Source organism: Pipistrellus hanaki (assembly GCF_964339955.1).
Source record: "Pipistrellus hanaki genome assembly, chromosome: 17".
In the NCBI taxonomy this organism is placed as follows: domain Eukaryota; kingdom Metazoa; phylum Chordata; class Mammalia; order Chiroptera; family Vespertilionidae; genus Pipistrellus; species Pipistrellus hanaki.
Genome location: NC_140519.1, coordinates 41,452,470 through 41,469,610, shown reverse-complemented (window position 1 = coordinate 41,469,610; position 17,141 = coordinate 41,452,470). Strand labels below are relative to the sequence as shown.

The 17,141-nt window shown below is 40.9% G+C and overlaps 2 protein-coding genes and 1 long non-coding RNA gene across 5 annotated transcripts in view; 1 reads left to right on the top strand and 2 right to left on the bottom strand.

Moving 5' to 3' along the window:
• Nucleotides 1–17,141, bottom strand: part of LOC311611990 — a 567,051-nt gene that overhangs the window by 336,011 nt on the left and 213,899 nt on the right. The window lies entirely within an intron of this gene.
• The window catches only part of TSPYL5 (TSPY like 5), a 214,269-nt gene that overhangs the window by 87,976 nt on the left and 109,152 nt on the right, over nt 1–17,141 (bottom strand). The window lies entirely within an intron of this gene.
• Nucleotides 1–17,141, top strand: part of CPQ (carboxypeptidase Q) — a 311,444-nt gene that overhangs the window by 253,319 nt on the left and 40,984 nt on the right. For all 3 annotated transcript variants that reach the window (XM_084864576.1, XM_084864577.1, XM_084864578.1), the window contains one exon: nt 925–1,126. In XM_084864576.1, the coding sequence (XP_084720702.1) occupies nt 925–1,126 (202 nt within the window). The remainder of the gene's footprint in view (nt 1–924; nt 1,127–17,141) is intronic.

Sequence of the window (17,141 nt, the reverse complement as noted above, 5' to 3'; positions counted from 1 at the left end):
CCCACAGCCAGGTGGACCCTACACATATAGACTAATGGACTGCAACTACCCTGATGCTGTGCCGGACCCAGCTCCATCATGGAACAGAAACTCTGGACACTTGCCGAAACCGGTTTGGCTCAGTGGATCGAGCATCAGCCTGCAGACTGAAAGGTCCCTGGTTCAATTCTGGTCAGGGGCATGTAGCTTGGTTGCGGGCATATCCCCAGTAGGGGGTGTGCAGGGGGCAGCTGGTCAATGTTCCTCTTTCATCGAGTTTCTAACTCTCTATCCCTCTCCCTTCCTCTCTGTAAAATCAATAAAATATGATAAAATAAAATAAAAAGAAACTCTGGACACTGGCTTTGCTTTTAGCTCTGCTGAATTCCCAGCTGCATCTTTCCCAGGACTGGTTTAAGGGAAATGGAACTTTTGAAACCGAGTGATGTAATTCCATGCAAATAAAGCTTTCTACCAAATCTCATTTCCTTTGGGGACCTCTGGAAATGCTTATTTCAGGGGCACCCCAAGAACCCGACTCTCACTGGCAACGGAGAAGGGAAGTCCATGCAATTCTCCAATAACAGTTGCATCGCTAATGCTACCTGGAGATCCCTCACCATATAGGAGGGATTGCATCCTGGTATGCAGGAGGCACTTAAGAAAATTAGTTGAGAGAATATTATGCTAGTAAAAATAATTGAATAACTTTACATTCCTGTTTATTATATGTTTTAATCCTTCCATGTCAACTCAAGTTTGGCAAATCCCAGGATGAGTAATTGTGCATCTCAGAATAGTTAGGTAATACACAGACGAGACCCTCAAGATGTGTTTTGGCAAGAACTGGCGAAGAGATAAAGTATTTGATTATTGTTGTTGATAGTTCCCAAGGAGAAAGTAAACAAGCAGCAGAAATAAATCAAACACTTTGTCTTTGTTTAGGCAAATATTTCCAACTACAGCCTGGTGATGGAGTCTGATGCCGGAACCTTTTTACCCTCTGGGCTGCAATTCACTGGCAGCGACAAGGCCAGAGCCATCATGAAGGAGGTCATGAGGCTGCTGCAGCCCATCAATGTCACACAGGTCTTCCGTGCTGGCGAAGGGGCAGACATTAACTTCTGGATCCAAGCTGGAGTGCCTGGTAAGACCAAGTGATAAAGTTGGGGTTCCTTAGATACTGCTCTATCTATTCTTACACACCACAATGAATACAGATAGGCCATTAAATGCATGGACACTCTAAGCTTTTGGTCTATAAGGTATAATCTGATCATTTCCAAACTTGAGATAATAATACCCATTTGTATTGTTTACCCATATGTCTTCTCTTTCTAAATTATAAGTTTCTCACTGCCATAGATTATGACTTAATGGTTCTGGAATTGGGCCTAGAAATCTCTCTCTTGCTCTTATTAATACGTATCTTTTGTGATTGTAGTAAAAGTGATTTCACAACCAAATTTGAGAAATGGGATAGAAAACAATTATTATTACTATTATACTTCTAGCTCTAGTCCTGTTCTAGGAAATCTTCTCTGACCCAAATAATTCCTTGCCCAAATACAATGGTTTCTGAAATTTTACCATTAGAGATTTCTTCTTTGAGAGTAGGATATTTTCTGCTGATCATTTTTTTTTTCTAGTGTAACATATTTCAACCAGTGTGCCACAATAATTTTTAAAATATACTATTTAGTCAGGGGCAAGGACCTCTTTTCCCTTAGAATGTCAAATAAATAAAAAATGACAACAGGCAACACAATAATAGCCATCTGATGTGAATGAATCAAAATTATACCTATTTTTGTCAGCTTGGCAACAAATATATTTTTTGGTATGCTGCAGAATTTTATTAATTAGTTTATGTGTGCCATGAGATGAAAAAGATTGAAAATTGTTGTTCTAATGCAAAGACTCATGTAAGAGGTTGAACAGAAACTACCCTGATCAGTGACTTATCAGATTGATCGTTAAAAAAAAGTCCTGGGCAGGAATTAAATCATTAGCAGGAGTAGGCCTGAGGAGGTTATAGGACTAGAAAGTAGAACAATCTTAAAGACAAATATATACTACTTCCCAATTTGCCCTACACTGGCCATGGGAAAGGGTTATTGATGATGTTAAGTATCTCTGACCTGAGGTTGTTCCCTTAACACCATTCTATATATAACCAAAAACATCGCAAATTACTCTACATTTGTATTATCAAGTTGTAAGTTCAGCTTTTTAAATAGTTTTAACATTACTGTTTCCAGAACCATTTCTGTGGCTACAAAACATTTCACAGTTAAAATAAACAAAAGTGTCTCTATATCCACCCACTCCAGCTTTTTGCCTTCGGCCTGCAAAGTAGCTTCCACCAACAGCATACTGCATGGATTTGCAATATTTAAAATATATATTATTGACATATTGTAGATTTTTAAAGCATATCTTAGATTTTTTTAAGGTTTATGAAAATCTTTCATAATTAAATGTTGAAGGAGCTATTTTTTGTTCTAATATCCAAATTCTCTCCAGTGGTTTTTGTATGGTTTTTGTTTTGATTTGTTTTTTGTTGTGTGTGTGTTTGTTTGTTTGTTTGCTGCAAAAAACTTTATTGTTTTATTTGGCCCAGTGCATGGGAGCGGGCTCCAGGGCGGGTAGAGGAATGGCTGGTAGTTTGGAGCAGAGGCTCCGGTAAAAGCCAGGCCCAGGGGAGGCAGAGGGGCCCTCAGAGGCCTCGGGGCTCCACAGGCGCTGGTGGTGCTGGAGGCTGAGCCTTTCCCAGAGACACTGGCCCAGCCCAGCCCGGGGCCGCCCTGCGGAGGGAGCCAGGTGTCCCCTCTTCCTGATGAGCTGCCCTCCTTCCCCGGAAGTGGTTCTGCCGGAAGTCCCGGAGCTGAGGGCCTGCAGGGAGGCCCAGGGCCTGCAGCTCCCCAAGGCCTGGTCAGGCTGCACCCCCAGGCCCGGGCTCCATGGCCTGAGGGCCCCTCCCCTGGGAGGCCTGGCCCGTCCTCGGAGAGGACACCGTGCTGGGGCTGCGTCTTCCAGAGGCTCCGGACCCCCTGCTCCTCCTCCTCAGGAGAGGAGGCCCCAGAGAGGTGGGTGCGGGCAGAGGCCTTTTGGGGAGGGGCTGGGGGGGTGTCACTCTGGCGGATGGGGAGCTCCTGGGGGGTGAGCGCCGAGGGCACTACTGGTTTTTGTGTTTTAACTATATTTTGTATTTTAACTACTATATTGAAATATCGTTTTGGGTTTTTGTTGTTGTTGTTGTTGTTTTTCTTTTTTTACTAGCCACCTTTCATTAGGTGTTACTTTACAATTTGAAGGGATTCAGAGGTGCCGGGCAAAGGTCGTGGTCAGGATTGTGGAGTCTGCACTGGGCCCTCTGCAGTGGTACTTGCGTGGAACATTTCCGTTTACTGTGCTGTGCATCGGTGTAGCGGGAAGGGGTTTGCCCTTTAAGTTGTATAGATTGATTTTTTTTTTTTTTTAACTTTAGTTTTTTCCTGATCCTTAAATTTTTCAGTAGGAATCTTTCTTAAAATTTGAGAAAAGCTACTGAGTAAGTTTGCTGGGCGGTAGATGTGAGAAAAAGACGGACAGATTGTGGGTGAATTAGAGTGGAGACTGGGGGTGTTTCAAGGGGAGAGAAAGAAAGGGGAGGAGCTGACACCGAAGACGGGAGTAGAAGAGAAACACATGTGCTCGCTCCTCCCAGGTGCAGTAGCTCCCCCTCATCCCAAGGGGATGCATACCAAGATCTCCAGTAAATGCCTGAAACCGCAAATGCATATATACTATTTATATTATGTTATTATACTATGTGTGTTACTTCCTAGACATATATACCCATGATAGAGTTTAATTTATAAATTAGGCACAATAAGAGATTAACAACAATAACTAATAAGCCCTGGCTGGTGTTGCTCAGTGATTAGAGTGTCGGCCCAGGCACTGGCGGTCACAGTTTGATTCCAGTCAAGGGCACTTACCTGGGTTGCATGTTCACTCCCTGCCCCTGGGTCGGGGTGAGTGCGGGATGCAGCCAGTCAATTTGTCTCTCTCACATTGATGTTTCTCTCTCTCTCTCTCTCTCTCTCTCTCTCTCTCTCTCTCTCTCTCTCTCTCTCCCTCCCTCCCTCCCTCCCTCCCTCCCTCCCTCCCTCTCTCCTCCTCTTTCCCCCTCTCCCTCTCCCTCTCTTCCTTCTACTCTCTCTGAAAAGCAATGGAAAAAATATCCTCAGGTGAGGATTAATAAAACAAACAAAAAACTAATAATAAAATAGAATTATAATAATATAATGTATTTTGATTATATGAATGTGGTCTCTCTGTCTGATAACTGCTCTAATAATCGAGGTGATTATTAAGTGACTAACAGGCAGGTGGCATTCATAGTGTGGATCTGCTGGACAAAGGGATGATTCATGTCCCAGCCAGATGGTGTGAGATTTTATCATGCTACTCAGAACAGCGCACAATTTACAACTTATGAATTGTTTATTTCAGGAATTTTTCATTTAACATTCTCCAATCACAGCAGGTAACTGAAACCATGGAAAATGAAACCTCAGATAAAAAAGAGACTGCTGTGTGTCTTGCTTTTGCTGCAATGAATAATTGAGAATTGGCGCTAGCTTTGTTCTTTCCATGTAGATATTCCATAAGAATGGACTATCTGTTTGGAATTAATAATTAGTTGATTTGATTGTATTCACTAAGGTAAAGAGGCCTTTCCCTCTTAGCTCAGGGAGTGGAGAATTTGAGCCCCATTATCATTGCTTAAGACTTAATACAAATTATAATTTATTGAGCCTCTACTAATTATGAGACACTCAGACTTTTGCAGACACTGTCTTTTTTATCTGCACAGTCATCCTTAGGGATAATTGTGATTATCCCTATTTTGCAGATAAAGAAACAGACTTGGGGACTAAATGGTTTGCCCAAGGTTATCTTGCGCTGCGTGCAGATGTCACCCTGAGAACAGGCCACTTTGGTTTCGAGGCTGGTGGCCCTTTTCCCACAGTATACAACACAGGGGAGCCTGGAATGCTGAGAGAGTCTTCCAGATCGATGGCAGTGTCTGAAATGTTTATCTTACTTGCTTCTTGCTTATGCAAAGGATTTCAGTGCATTCCTGCTCCAGAATAACTTACCCCTGGGGAAAGGAGTTTGTTATTGTGAATCACTACTGACTTCTTCTCACGTCCTTTGTTCTACCCTCTCTCTGCCTCTGCCAATCAGGCAGGTTTATATAAAGGCAGTGGTTCATTTAGACTGCAACTGATATTTCCTGGAATTTTATTTTTCTTTCGAATATTGTAAGATGGAACCAAATTATTGCTGTTTTCCACTATTATTCTTGAGTTAGCTTTTGATATTTCAAGTTCAGGCTATTCCTGAAAGAAATAATGAAATCACTTAAGTTATAACTCTTGTTACCTATTGAAAATTTCAGGAACTTTAGAAAAAAATGAAAAAAAACCTAGTTAATTTGATGAAAGAAAATAAAAATATACCAATTGTGTACCCGTATTCTGGAAGAGACAACAAGGATTGATCTGTGCTTTCTAGCAGTTTATTAGTAAAATTTCTTATTGTTGTTTTGCTACTTGAAACTGCCAAATTAAAATGTCCCCTTGAAGAGACATAGAGTAGTCCCATGAAACCAGTACACCACGATCGGCAGTGGTTGTGCATACTGGAATTACTAGACGTCAACAATAATGTCTGACTGTATTTAGACATATTCAGTCTGCTTGGTGAACCTTCTTTAAGTCAAGTAAGTCTTAAAGTATTGTGACAGTTCATCAGTTTTTTTATAAGCTCTGCTAAAAGATGCTTATCAATTTAATGACTTTAATAAGCATGGGATAGTGGAAACTACAGGAAAAACAACACAATTCAACAGATGTTTGTAAAATTAAGTTGGGTTTTTTATTATAGAAATGAGTTATATTTCAATTGTATACAATCAGTTCTTTAGTTTGCGTAATTTCATTGGCTTAATATCCTCCCTTTGGTCAGTATTAAAGTTCAAAAATGACCATTTAACCTGATATTCTTATACAGTCCCCTTTTTCTAACATAATGAATTGTCTCCATTTTATAAGAAAGTATGATACCGCATAATTTATGGTATTAAGTTTTCTTTAGAATATGACATTTGCTGTCTTAATTGTCCTTCCTATTTATATAATGCACATATCTAATATGGTTGAGTTCCGTGAAGTCTTTTAGTTATGATCTTCTGAAATCTGAGCGAGCTGTTGCCTACGATAGGACTAATTATGAAGTGCATTCTCTGTATTCTTTCTTTTCTCATTTCTTGCTTTTCATAGTAATGGCTGAACTCATCTCCTGGCAAGTGAGAGAACAGAATTATGTGTCGAGATAGGGCATGGCCTTCATCAGTATCCCAAACCATTCAGTTATGAAAGGTTGAAACCTAGGTGAAATGTTTGCTGGACACGTCTTTAAAAATCCATATTTTTCGGAATAGTTCATTAATTATTGTTGATGTCATATTTAAGGAATGAGGGTATTCATAGACATTATTTTAATATATTTAGTCGGTGCTATAATACAAAGTGCAGTACAGAAATAGAGCCATTGTCTAGAGGGGTCAGTGATTTCACACTCACTAATCCTAACTGAAGAATTTATATGAAATACCCTGATAACTGGAGTCCCTTGGCATGTGAGCTTCAATTGCCCCACCATAAGCTTTAATTTTTCATTTTAGGCTAGCGTAGACCCAGTCAAAGCCCATATAAACCCAAGATATATGTTTAGGTTACAGTTGTGGTTCACACCCTTGACTGCACTTTAAAATCACCTGGGAGCTTTTAAAAGTGTATCAACACTGGAGCCCCACTCCCAAATATTCAGATTTGATTGGTCTGGCTGCAGAACTTGCACAAGCCCAGAGAGCACCATTTACTGAGAAAATATTCTTCCCCCGGGTGCCCCAGCCTCCAGGAGCACAGGTCCATTGTACTCTATGTGAATGGCCTGCTATGCTTGTGCAGACTCATACAGGCTTAGAGAGGAGGCCGAAGCACACCTGGTTTCAGAAGCTCCCCCCGTGATTTGAGGTGCAGGCATACTTCAGAGATATTGCAGGTCCGGCTCCAGACCACTGCAGTAAAGTGAGGATCATAATAAAGTGAGTTGTAATTTTTTTACTGGTGGCGGGATTGCCTTCAATTGTTAAAAAATGCAACATCTATGAAGTCCAGTAAAGCAAAGCTCAATAAAGTGAGGTATGCTCGGCTTGTATAAAATAGCTTAGACATGAAGAGCCTGGGTTTGGGAGCCATGGAGAAAAGGATGCAAAAATTTCATCCGACTACTCTTTATCTTAGGAAAGTCGTTTAACCCCCGGGAGCCTCAGTTTCTTCATAAATAAAATGATGATAATAATACCTACGTCATAAGATTATATCGAAGAAAAATGATAGTCTAAGTAAAATGCTTGGCACAGAGTCAACGCTCAAGAAGCCACTATTATTGCTTCAGTTATTAAAGCAAGATTTCTTTATTTTTTTCAGTTCAGATTCCTTCAGTACTAAGTGACAGAAATCCAACTCAGGTGACCTGAAGCAAAATTGGGGAATTGAAGCAAGTCCCAGGGACGTAGGGTCGGATTTGGTCTCACAGATTCTGGCATTTGAATGCTGCGAGGACACATATTCTATTTCTCTGGTGCTTATTCCAACTTCTTTCATGGTGCCTTTATTCTCTCAAGCCAGGTGTCCCCTCGGATGCTAAACTATGACCGTAGGTAACTCAAGACATATAGCCTTATAGCTTCTTAGCACAGAAGAGCCCACTAATTCATCATGTCCACTCATTTGGGAGACTGTGTAGTTCTTTAAGTGGAAAGATAGGATAATGTGCCGATGAACACAATAACAGCCTTTATTTTCACTGTTGAGATCTCATTCAAAATATATAAGATACATAAACCCTGCTCCATCCTAGTATCTATCAGCAGATAAGGAAGGACAGTGGTAAGGTCCCAGAAGCAATAACCAAATATCCTGAATTTTAAACACCTAGTCTCTCTGCTTTTTAGGATCTGTGCCTCATACTCACCCCAGAGATGAGTTTAAGATAACACAAGTATTCCTTAGCCTCTCTGGTCCGGTTTACCTGAGACAGTCAGGTGGACAGGCACAGGAGGAGTTGGATAAGTTCAGGCCACACTTCCAGCAATCTGCATTATCTCATGCCTCCCACTCCCACCCCACAGTCTCTTCTTACCTGTACAAGTGGGAAAACTTAGCAGAACTGCTTATATACTCTCTCCAGCTTATCAAGTTATATTACACACTCCACAGCTACTCTACTGTGTCTGTTACCCAAGAGTAAGACTGAGAAAGAACCATCACAAAAGGCCCAGAGACAGCCTTTACCATTTGTATTGTTCTAGCCGCCTACCTAACTCCTGTGGTGGAGAGGCAGCCATCGTCCTAAAAAGAGGACCAGGATCCATCGCTTTGTACCAGTGCGCCTCTGACAAGTCATTTCACTGCTTGGAGCTTCAGTTTCCTGATCTGTAAAATGAGGGCAATAGTATTTCACTGGTCTGGTGTGAGCATTGAATGTACTTGATAAGCGACAATGTATTCAAAAGTGAATTACACTCTTCACAGTTGATCTTCAGTAAGTGGTTTCAGGTTGTGAAGAATAGCTTTGTATTTAAAAATGACTGGAGAGGATTTGTTGTGAACTTCACTATGAATTTAGATCCAGCAGAGAGGATGACCGGGCATGTACTTAAATGTCCTAGGAAACACTGCAAAGGATGCACAGGTGTTACTGGTATTCACTAACGTTTGGGTCTTTGGCACACTTACTTTGTGGTTTGCACAAATGAGTGATGAAGCCGCCGGTGTAACCAGACAACCAGTGGGTCCAGGCTGCCTGTCACTACTTGGGCCAATGAAGCAGAGACAGAGTTGAATCATATATCAGTGTTTATTCCAGTACTGCCGGCAGCATGGGAGAGCAGCAAGTCATCCATAAAAATCTGCTCTGCACCCCACCATAAGACAGCTGTGTATATTGGGTAGGGGGACAAAGATTACATGGGGAAGTAGGCACAAGGTATGCCAGATGGGCAATTTAAAGATCTGGAGATTTGCAAAGGTCTTCGGGTAAGCGAAGAGCTGGGGATCTTTAAAGGGTTTAGTGACATGCAAAGGACAGGGTTCTTCAAAGAGCTGTGGGCTCTGGTTTCTGTAACGAGGTTGTTCATCTTTCCATCATAGTAGGCAGCTCCCTGATGGGGAAGATGAGCTGCATTTCCGGTGAGCTCCCAGGTTCCCTAAAACCCCAGCCAGGTTAGAAGGCGCCTTCTTTAATCAGAACAAAATAATCGCAGTTAACAGAGCATGATTAATATTCCTTACCGTTACACCTGCTCCCCAACGTTCTATTATTGCCCCGATCCCTAGCATTGGCTTCAAATCACCCTCCTACTTTAATGTCTCAGTAGCACCTGACTCACTTCCCCATAAACTGGTGCAACACTTCAGAGAAGGAAGCAAAGAAGTAAAAAGCCAAACATTAGTAGCATAACGGACATTTCTGTGCCAAATGATGCTTCTGGGGGTTTTGAGGCCTCCTTGCATTTCCTATCCAGGCACAGTAAACTGACTATGGGTTGATAAGAGTTGGCGGGAGGGTTATATGAGTGAACGGGTAAAAGACAACTGGCTCACGGCCAAGGACACAGATGGCACTCTAGTTAGCTCTCCTGGGCGACAAGTTCTAGATTGTGTCCCAGAAAAACTGGCTACCTATTTTCTGTCGGCAAGGACCCTCATCCCAGATATTAACATAGTATGCCTCAAAAAATACAGATAGTTCGTCTTCTCCGACCTGAGAATGGGGGAATTACCTTTCTAAGCCTCTTCTAGAGTTAAGACTTGATAGCCAAAAGTTTATATTTTTTCCAGAACTGAAAATGGTTTCTGATGTATAACAGGGTGTTTTGAATGAAGGAGCAGTCTGCTCATGCTCATGAATCTCTTAGGAGCAAGAGAGGAAACAGCACAGAATTGCCTAGATCAAAAAATCACAAAGATCAACTATGGATTGTAAAGTGTTTAAAAAGATTGATACTTCCCGGCCAGTGTGGCTCAGTGGTTGAGTGTCAACCTATGAACCAGGAGGTCACAGTTCAATTCCAGGTCAGGGCACATGCCAGGGTTGTGGGTTTGATCCCCAATAGGTGGTGTGCAGGAGGCAGCCACTCAATGATTCTCTCTCATCATTGATGTTTCTATTTCTCCCTTTCCCTTCCTCTCTCTGAAATCAATAAAAATATATTTTAAAAATAAATAAATAAAAAGATTGGTACTTAAATATTACTGAAGTGTAGAGAGTAAATTGATTAGAATATCTTGGTATTGAAGAAATATGTTTTCTTAATTTTTTAAACATCTAGTCTTGGTACCAATTTTGTCTCAATTTCTGCTAATGAAACCAGATAGATGCCTGATTTACACAGTTTTAAGTATCCCATGGCAACATGATCTTGTGCTTCTCTCTTTCATTTCCTTCCTTCCCCTCCCCTATATTTTCTTGAGAGAATCATGAGGTTTCCTGTTTCTCTACTATTGAATCTGTTTATGAACTAAACAGTTTAGCACAATTAAGCAGGATGCCTCATTCATCAAACCTTCATTTCTCTAAACCCTCATCCTGTCAGTCACCAAAACATATGCTAAGGGGAAGCCGTGTTTCATTGGCATGCCACATCTGTTGACAATTACAGAGGCACATACAATGCCATTCCTGCCGGGGCATGTGCTTCCCTGTGCCTTGGGTCACAGGCCCTCAGGGACATTTACAAAGTGTTTGCTTTTTAACTGTCCTGGAACTAACGAGTTTAATTTTTCCTGAGAATGTGTTTATGTACCTTGTAAAGGAACTAGTATTCCCTTTGCTTTTCCTTATTGTGATGTGTGTGTGTGTGTGTGTGTGTGTGTGTGTGTGTGTGTGAAGAACCATGCCAGGTATTAGCACAGAGTTTCTTTTAAATATCTATCAATCTTGCATATTGCTGCTTTTATTTTTTTAATTATTCTCTTCTGATAAATTGCTGCTTTTACTTTTTATTCATTCTTTTGTTAACAGCATATTTCTTGTCGCCCCTTGGATTTTGTCTTTTTCTTAATACTACTTAATTTTTATTTCAGTTCTTTGTGCTCTTTGTCAAGATTTAAGTCTGATTTTTTTAAATTATATATTACAGGCCTGGTGCATGAAATTCATGCACTGGTAGGGTCCCTAAGCCTGGCTGGTGATCAGGGCTGATTGGGGCCTTCCTTCATTCAGTATAGCCCCCTAGTGGTCAGTGCACATTATAGCGAGCAATAGAATTCCCGGTCAAACTTCCATGGAGACACTTAGCATATTAGCCTTTTATATACATATAGATAAGTAATTCTAAGTCATGGGGAACCTCTCTAGAGTCCTATTCCTTTGGATTTCTTCCTGACCTATAAGCATATAGTATTTTTTATCCTATGAATCCTAATGCTCAGGAAGTTTCTAGAAGCTAGAAAAGTGCAGGTAAAGTCATCTATGTAGGTATTTTATCTCTCTAATTCTAATACCTGAGATTTTGGCAATATCCAAAATATTGACCTTTTCTCCTATTTGTATTGAAATATTTGACATTGCATATCTGTGACCATAGTCACAATTTTTTTTTTAACTTAAAAGACGGGTACTGCTTTTGGACATTGTGAACATCTCGTATTCACACTATGAACAAGCTAATGAATTCTAGTAAAAGAGCAACCTGAGGAGTTACTTAACAACTGAAAGAAGAACTAATAGGGAAAGGAATTGACAGTAAGGTTGATGTCAATTGTAGTTTCATACATGATGGTTAATGGTGTTTTTAATCTTTACATTCCAAGTGTGTTATAATGCTTAGTTATCCTTAATATCTGAATGAGTTACCACCATACTCTAGTGTTTATTGAAAAGAAGCTTGAGGAACTATGAGAATGTGACTAAGAGAGAAGCTGTTAGGACTCAGGCTCCACTGTCCAATGAGTTAGAGGTCGTTTGAAAATCTGGTTGCATTTTTAGTCATGCAAATTTACCTGTAATAAATTTTTGCAAGCACCCAAATAATATGTCATTTAAATGCAACTAAAGAATGCTCAGAGGGCAAAGGGAAGCTAATGTTTACTGAAAAGATAAATGGTGCCAAATGCATTACATTCATCAGTTTATCAGCTCTTAATTTATTTTTTAATATATTTTTTATTGATTTCAGAGAGGAAGAGAGAGAGAGAGAGAAACATCAATGATGAGAGAACATCATTGATTGGCTGCCTCCTGCATGTTTCTTCCCCCACCTCATCCCCTCCAGAATGGAGCCCACAACCCAAGCTTGTGCCCTTGACTGGACTCGAACCTGGGACCCTTCAGTCCACAGGCCGACACTCTATCCACTGAGCCAAACTAGCTAGGGCTATCTACTCCTCTTAATGCCCATTGCTGATTATGCTTTACATGTTAGAAAACTAAGGCTAAGACCTGGTGAAAGCACCCTCCTAGTGGTATGAGATACAGTGCCGATCTGAGATTGACTGTTTGACTGCAAAACCTATTCTCTGCTATCTTTCCAGCCCTGAGATTATGTTCAAAACACTGATGAGTGGCAGCTTCCGAGTTCATATAGGCTTTACCATCAATTCAGCCTGGTCCCCCAAAGACACACTCGGCCTCACACACATAAATCCACCGGTTTAGCTGGATTTGTGTCTAAATTATCCCAATATCAAGTAATGCTAAATCCTCTCTTCAGTTTCTGCTTTGTAGCCAGCTTAAAGTGTCTCCAAACTAGCATGGTCCCAGAGGAACACTAAGAATGATGTCTTGCGTTAACCAAGTATATGCTGTGCTGTCCTGTATTAAATTGCTGCCAGTTAAATGGAGAATTCTTCAGGTTGGCTTTTGAAGTGTGCTGTGTGCCTCTGGGAAGAGCCCATTTTGAGCTTTTCCTACCCACATGGGAAGAAAGTTCCCACCAGGTTTCCTTTAGAGAGCTTTCAAATGACCCCCAAACGTAAGAGGAATCTAGCTTCCAGGGAAGTTTTTAATAAACCTCATTATTTGACAATTAATCAAATGTCTAGAACCCGGCATTCCTTCATTATTTGTTTTTCCACTGATGGTTATGTTTTTAGGCTCTTTTGATGTTGTTCACCCCCCACCCCCACCCTTTCCCCCAGGTGGTTGTAAATGGCCATCTCTACTAATAGGCTGGCTTTCAGAGGCGCCTGCTAACAGCAGCCTCATGAATATTCAACAGGGGCATTCTGTGTGAAGAGCTGGGGAGTAGGTGACCTGCCAAGTCTCTTCCACATCTAGTATCTATGATAGTGGCTGCAAATTTCAGGAGACCTTGTGCTGAGGAGAAAAAGAAAAAATAAAAAATGAAGGGGAAACAAGACAGCCTGTGGCTCCTGGTGCTCCTCTCTCAGGTGCTGGCCACTGAGGTCAGGCCTGCCACTCCTGCCCAAGGAGCTGTCCTTCTCAGAGTCCCCACCACCCACCCCAGAGAGTATCAGAATCTTCTCTCTGTTTTATCTTCTTTTATAATGGTGATTAGCATTACATCTTGAATAGTAAATGAAGAAATCCAAAACAGAATTTTAAATTGAAAAAGCTTTTTCCACTAGGAATCCAGTTGCATTAATTTGGTGGACTAAAGGTGAGCTAAATTACCCAAGTTTGTGCATGCATTACCTCATTCTGATCCTCAACATCACAAATGCAAAAGCCTGTCATTAAATCTGAGAACTGACAAGAGCTGGGATTTCTCAATATGAGTGTTGAAAGATTAATTTGAAAAGATCTCACTAAAAACACAAAAGGTTATTGCTAACATGGGACATTTTATATTCATAGTCTGTACCTGTTTTTAAAATGTCTATTTGCAGTAAGTGGTTTAAAAAGAAGTTACACATTTAGAGCACTTGATCAGATCTTACAGTGGAATACTTACAGTTATTATTGTGTTCTGGTGACATACAAGCACAGTTTATAAATAATATTAGAACTACTTTAGTCATCAAAGGATATCTGATTTCCAGTTATTAAACATTTTATCTCCAAAAAGAATGAGAGAGAGAACGAAGGGGAAGGGAATTAGCTCTTTTTTATTGTTGTTGTTAATCCTCACTCAAGGATATTTTCCCATTGATTTTTAGATAGAATGGAAGGAGGTTGAGGAGATAGAGAGAAACAGAGATTTGAACAAGACACATCGATTGGTTGCCTCCTTCACTCGCCCAGACCAGGGCTGGGGATTGAGCCTGCAACCTAGATACATGCCCTTGACCAAAATCAAACCCAGGACCTTTCAGTCCTCAGGCTGACACTATCCCCTGAGCCAAACTGTCTAGAGTTTTTAAGATTTTTTATCACCCATTTTCTCATAATATGATTTTTTTTTTAATTAAGTACTTACTTCTCTGGCAATATTTCACAAATTGTGTTTGCCTTGAAAATATTTTTGGTAAAGAAGAAATCTCTATATATAAAAGCCTAAGCGACCAGCCAACTGACCAAGTGGCCAGGAGCTATGATGTGCATTGACTACTAGGAGGCAGGCGCTCAATGAAGTGGAAACCACAAGGACAGAAACATAGAACAGACTGATGAATCTCAGAAGGAAGCGGGGGGGGGGGGGGGGGAATTAACCAAAGATCTTATATGCATACTAGAGGCCCTGTGCATGAATCCATGCACCCCTGATTGGTCTGATTGTGAAAGGGCACAGGCCAGGCTGAGGGACCCCACCAGTGCACAAATCTGTACACAGGGCCTCTAGTGTTAGTGATAAAAGCAATGGTAATAAATTTCATCTAAGTACCGTTAATTTTTACTAAACTAGCTGCCAGGCTGGTAGTAGGGTAAAAATGTAAATATCTTACCTTTGATCACTAGACTTTTAATTATATATATATATATATATATATATATATATATATATATATATGCCTTGATTTATACATTCATAGCACATTTTAAACATCTGTGTTCAAGATGATCATTTGGAGAAAGGAAACTAGAAGGTTTGTGGCTTCTTTGATTCCTATTGTTTAGTTCTACATTCAATTCCCAATTGAGACTTCTGTGAAGAGAAATTTTACACAATTTGCTTACTTTCTTATAAACTATATAACCTAGAATGGCTTTTTAAATATATATATTTTATTGATTTTTTTACAGAGAGGAAGAGAGAGAGGATAGAGAGTTAGAAACATTAATGAGAGAGAATCATCGATCAGCTGCCTCTTGCACACCCCCTACTGGGGATGTGCCCACAACCAAGGTACATGACCTTGACCGGAATCGAACCTGGGGCCTTTCAATCCGCAGGCCAGCGCTCTATCCACTGAGCCAAACTGGTTTCGGTTAGAATGGTTTTTTAAAAACCAAAATGTAATTTTACTATGAATTTTCAGATTCTATGCAATTATTAAGGAAGTAAAACATCAGTTTCAACAGAGAAATGAGAATGATGGGGATTAATTGCCAGAGGCTAATGGTCTCCTCAGCTCTGTCACCACAAGGTCCCTTCACCCCCGTGCACTGCATCTGTTTGAAAAGCTTTTGCACTCAGAACGCAGGGCCTGGTTGAAAAGACAAAATGCTACTTTAGGGTAACAGACTGATTTTTAACATTATTTTTTTATCACAGTTGCTTAATTTTAGCCATGGATAGTTTAAAAGAACAGCTTGATTAAAACTACTATAAACAAAAGAAGAAAAGAAATAAATATGTACAGCTTAGCTTATAAAATATGAAGTCCAAGCCATGCTTATAATAACTTTTATAGGTGACCCTTCTGTTTAAAAAAAAAATAGTGATTTGTAATATTACCGCTTTCCAAACTAGCTCAGCAGCCCTTGTTATTAAGAAAAGTGCATTGCGCCAAGACCGGTTTGGCTCAATGGATAGAGCATCGGCTTGGGGACTGAAAGGTCCCGGATTCGATTCCGGTCAAGGGCATGTACCTTGGTTGTGGGCATATCCCCAGTAGGGGGTGTGCAAGAGACAGCTGGTCGATGACTCTCTCTCATCGATGTTCTAGCTCTCTATCTTTCTCCCTTCCTCTCTGTACAAAATCAATAAAATATATTTAAAAAAAAAAAAAAAAAGAAAAGTGCATTGCTTCTATCTAGGCTTCCTGTGTTTCCCCATTTCCTAAAAGCACAGGCCTAGAAGCTGATCTAATGACCCAGGATACAGTCCGCAGTCCCCCTTCCATCAAGACCAGACCTAAGGACACAGATTCTAACAACGTCAGAATAGTCTGCTCTTACTTTTACCTGCTTGTTAGTACAGGATTTCTTCTTCCTGTTCATGAGCATCAGACAGCACTTTGTTACAAGAGCATCTGAAAAAACTCTGAATCCTTTTCTGCCGGAGACTTGTTTATCTTGTAGTCTATAAACAAAGGAGGCCCCTTCTGAAAGTTTGCTGGGTAACTCCTAAACTGAGCATTTTTCCTTCTCAACTCGGCCCCTTCTGTGTATTGACCTCAACTTAGGACAGGGATTGGGAGACTGAGCCTGTCTTGAACTTGATGGCCTGTTGGAAAGAAGTACTATTTACCTGGACTCGGTAGTATTCAAACAATGTCATGTAGAGTCTCTTATAAAACTTGCTAAAAGTGAAAGAATCCTAAGTCTCCTACCCAGAAACACTAATGAAGAAAGTCTAGGGTGGGGCCCAGCATCTTTATTTTTCTTTCATTTCCTTGTTGATGGAGATGTGAGGCATCTGGGAACCATCCTTGGAAGAGAGGATGAGTTCTGAGTGCTGGCTCGTGTGTTCACACAGCCATAGAAAACACCTAAGAATTCCGTGATCTGGGCAGTGTCTTCCCAGGTTCGTTAATGTCATTGGGGTCAGAGCAGAGTTAACACTAAGCTACTTGGCCTGCACAGCAGTTTGGCGGACATGAGAGGGCCTGGGAGTGGGCAGGCCTGGGTGAGCTCCAGGGCCCAGCTGGCGGAGCTCTGGCCGTGCTGAGTGACTATTGCCACGGCTCTTGTTTTCCAGGGTCTGAGTACAGATAATCATCTCAGCCTTCTACCCACGTCATACCAATGCTCTG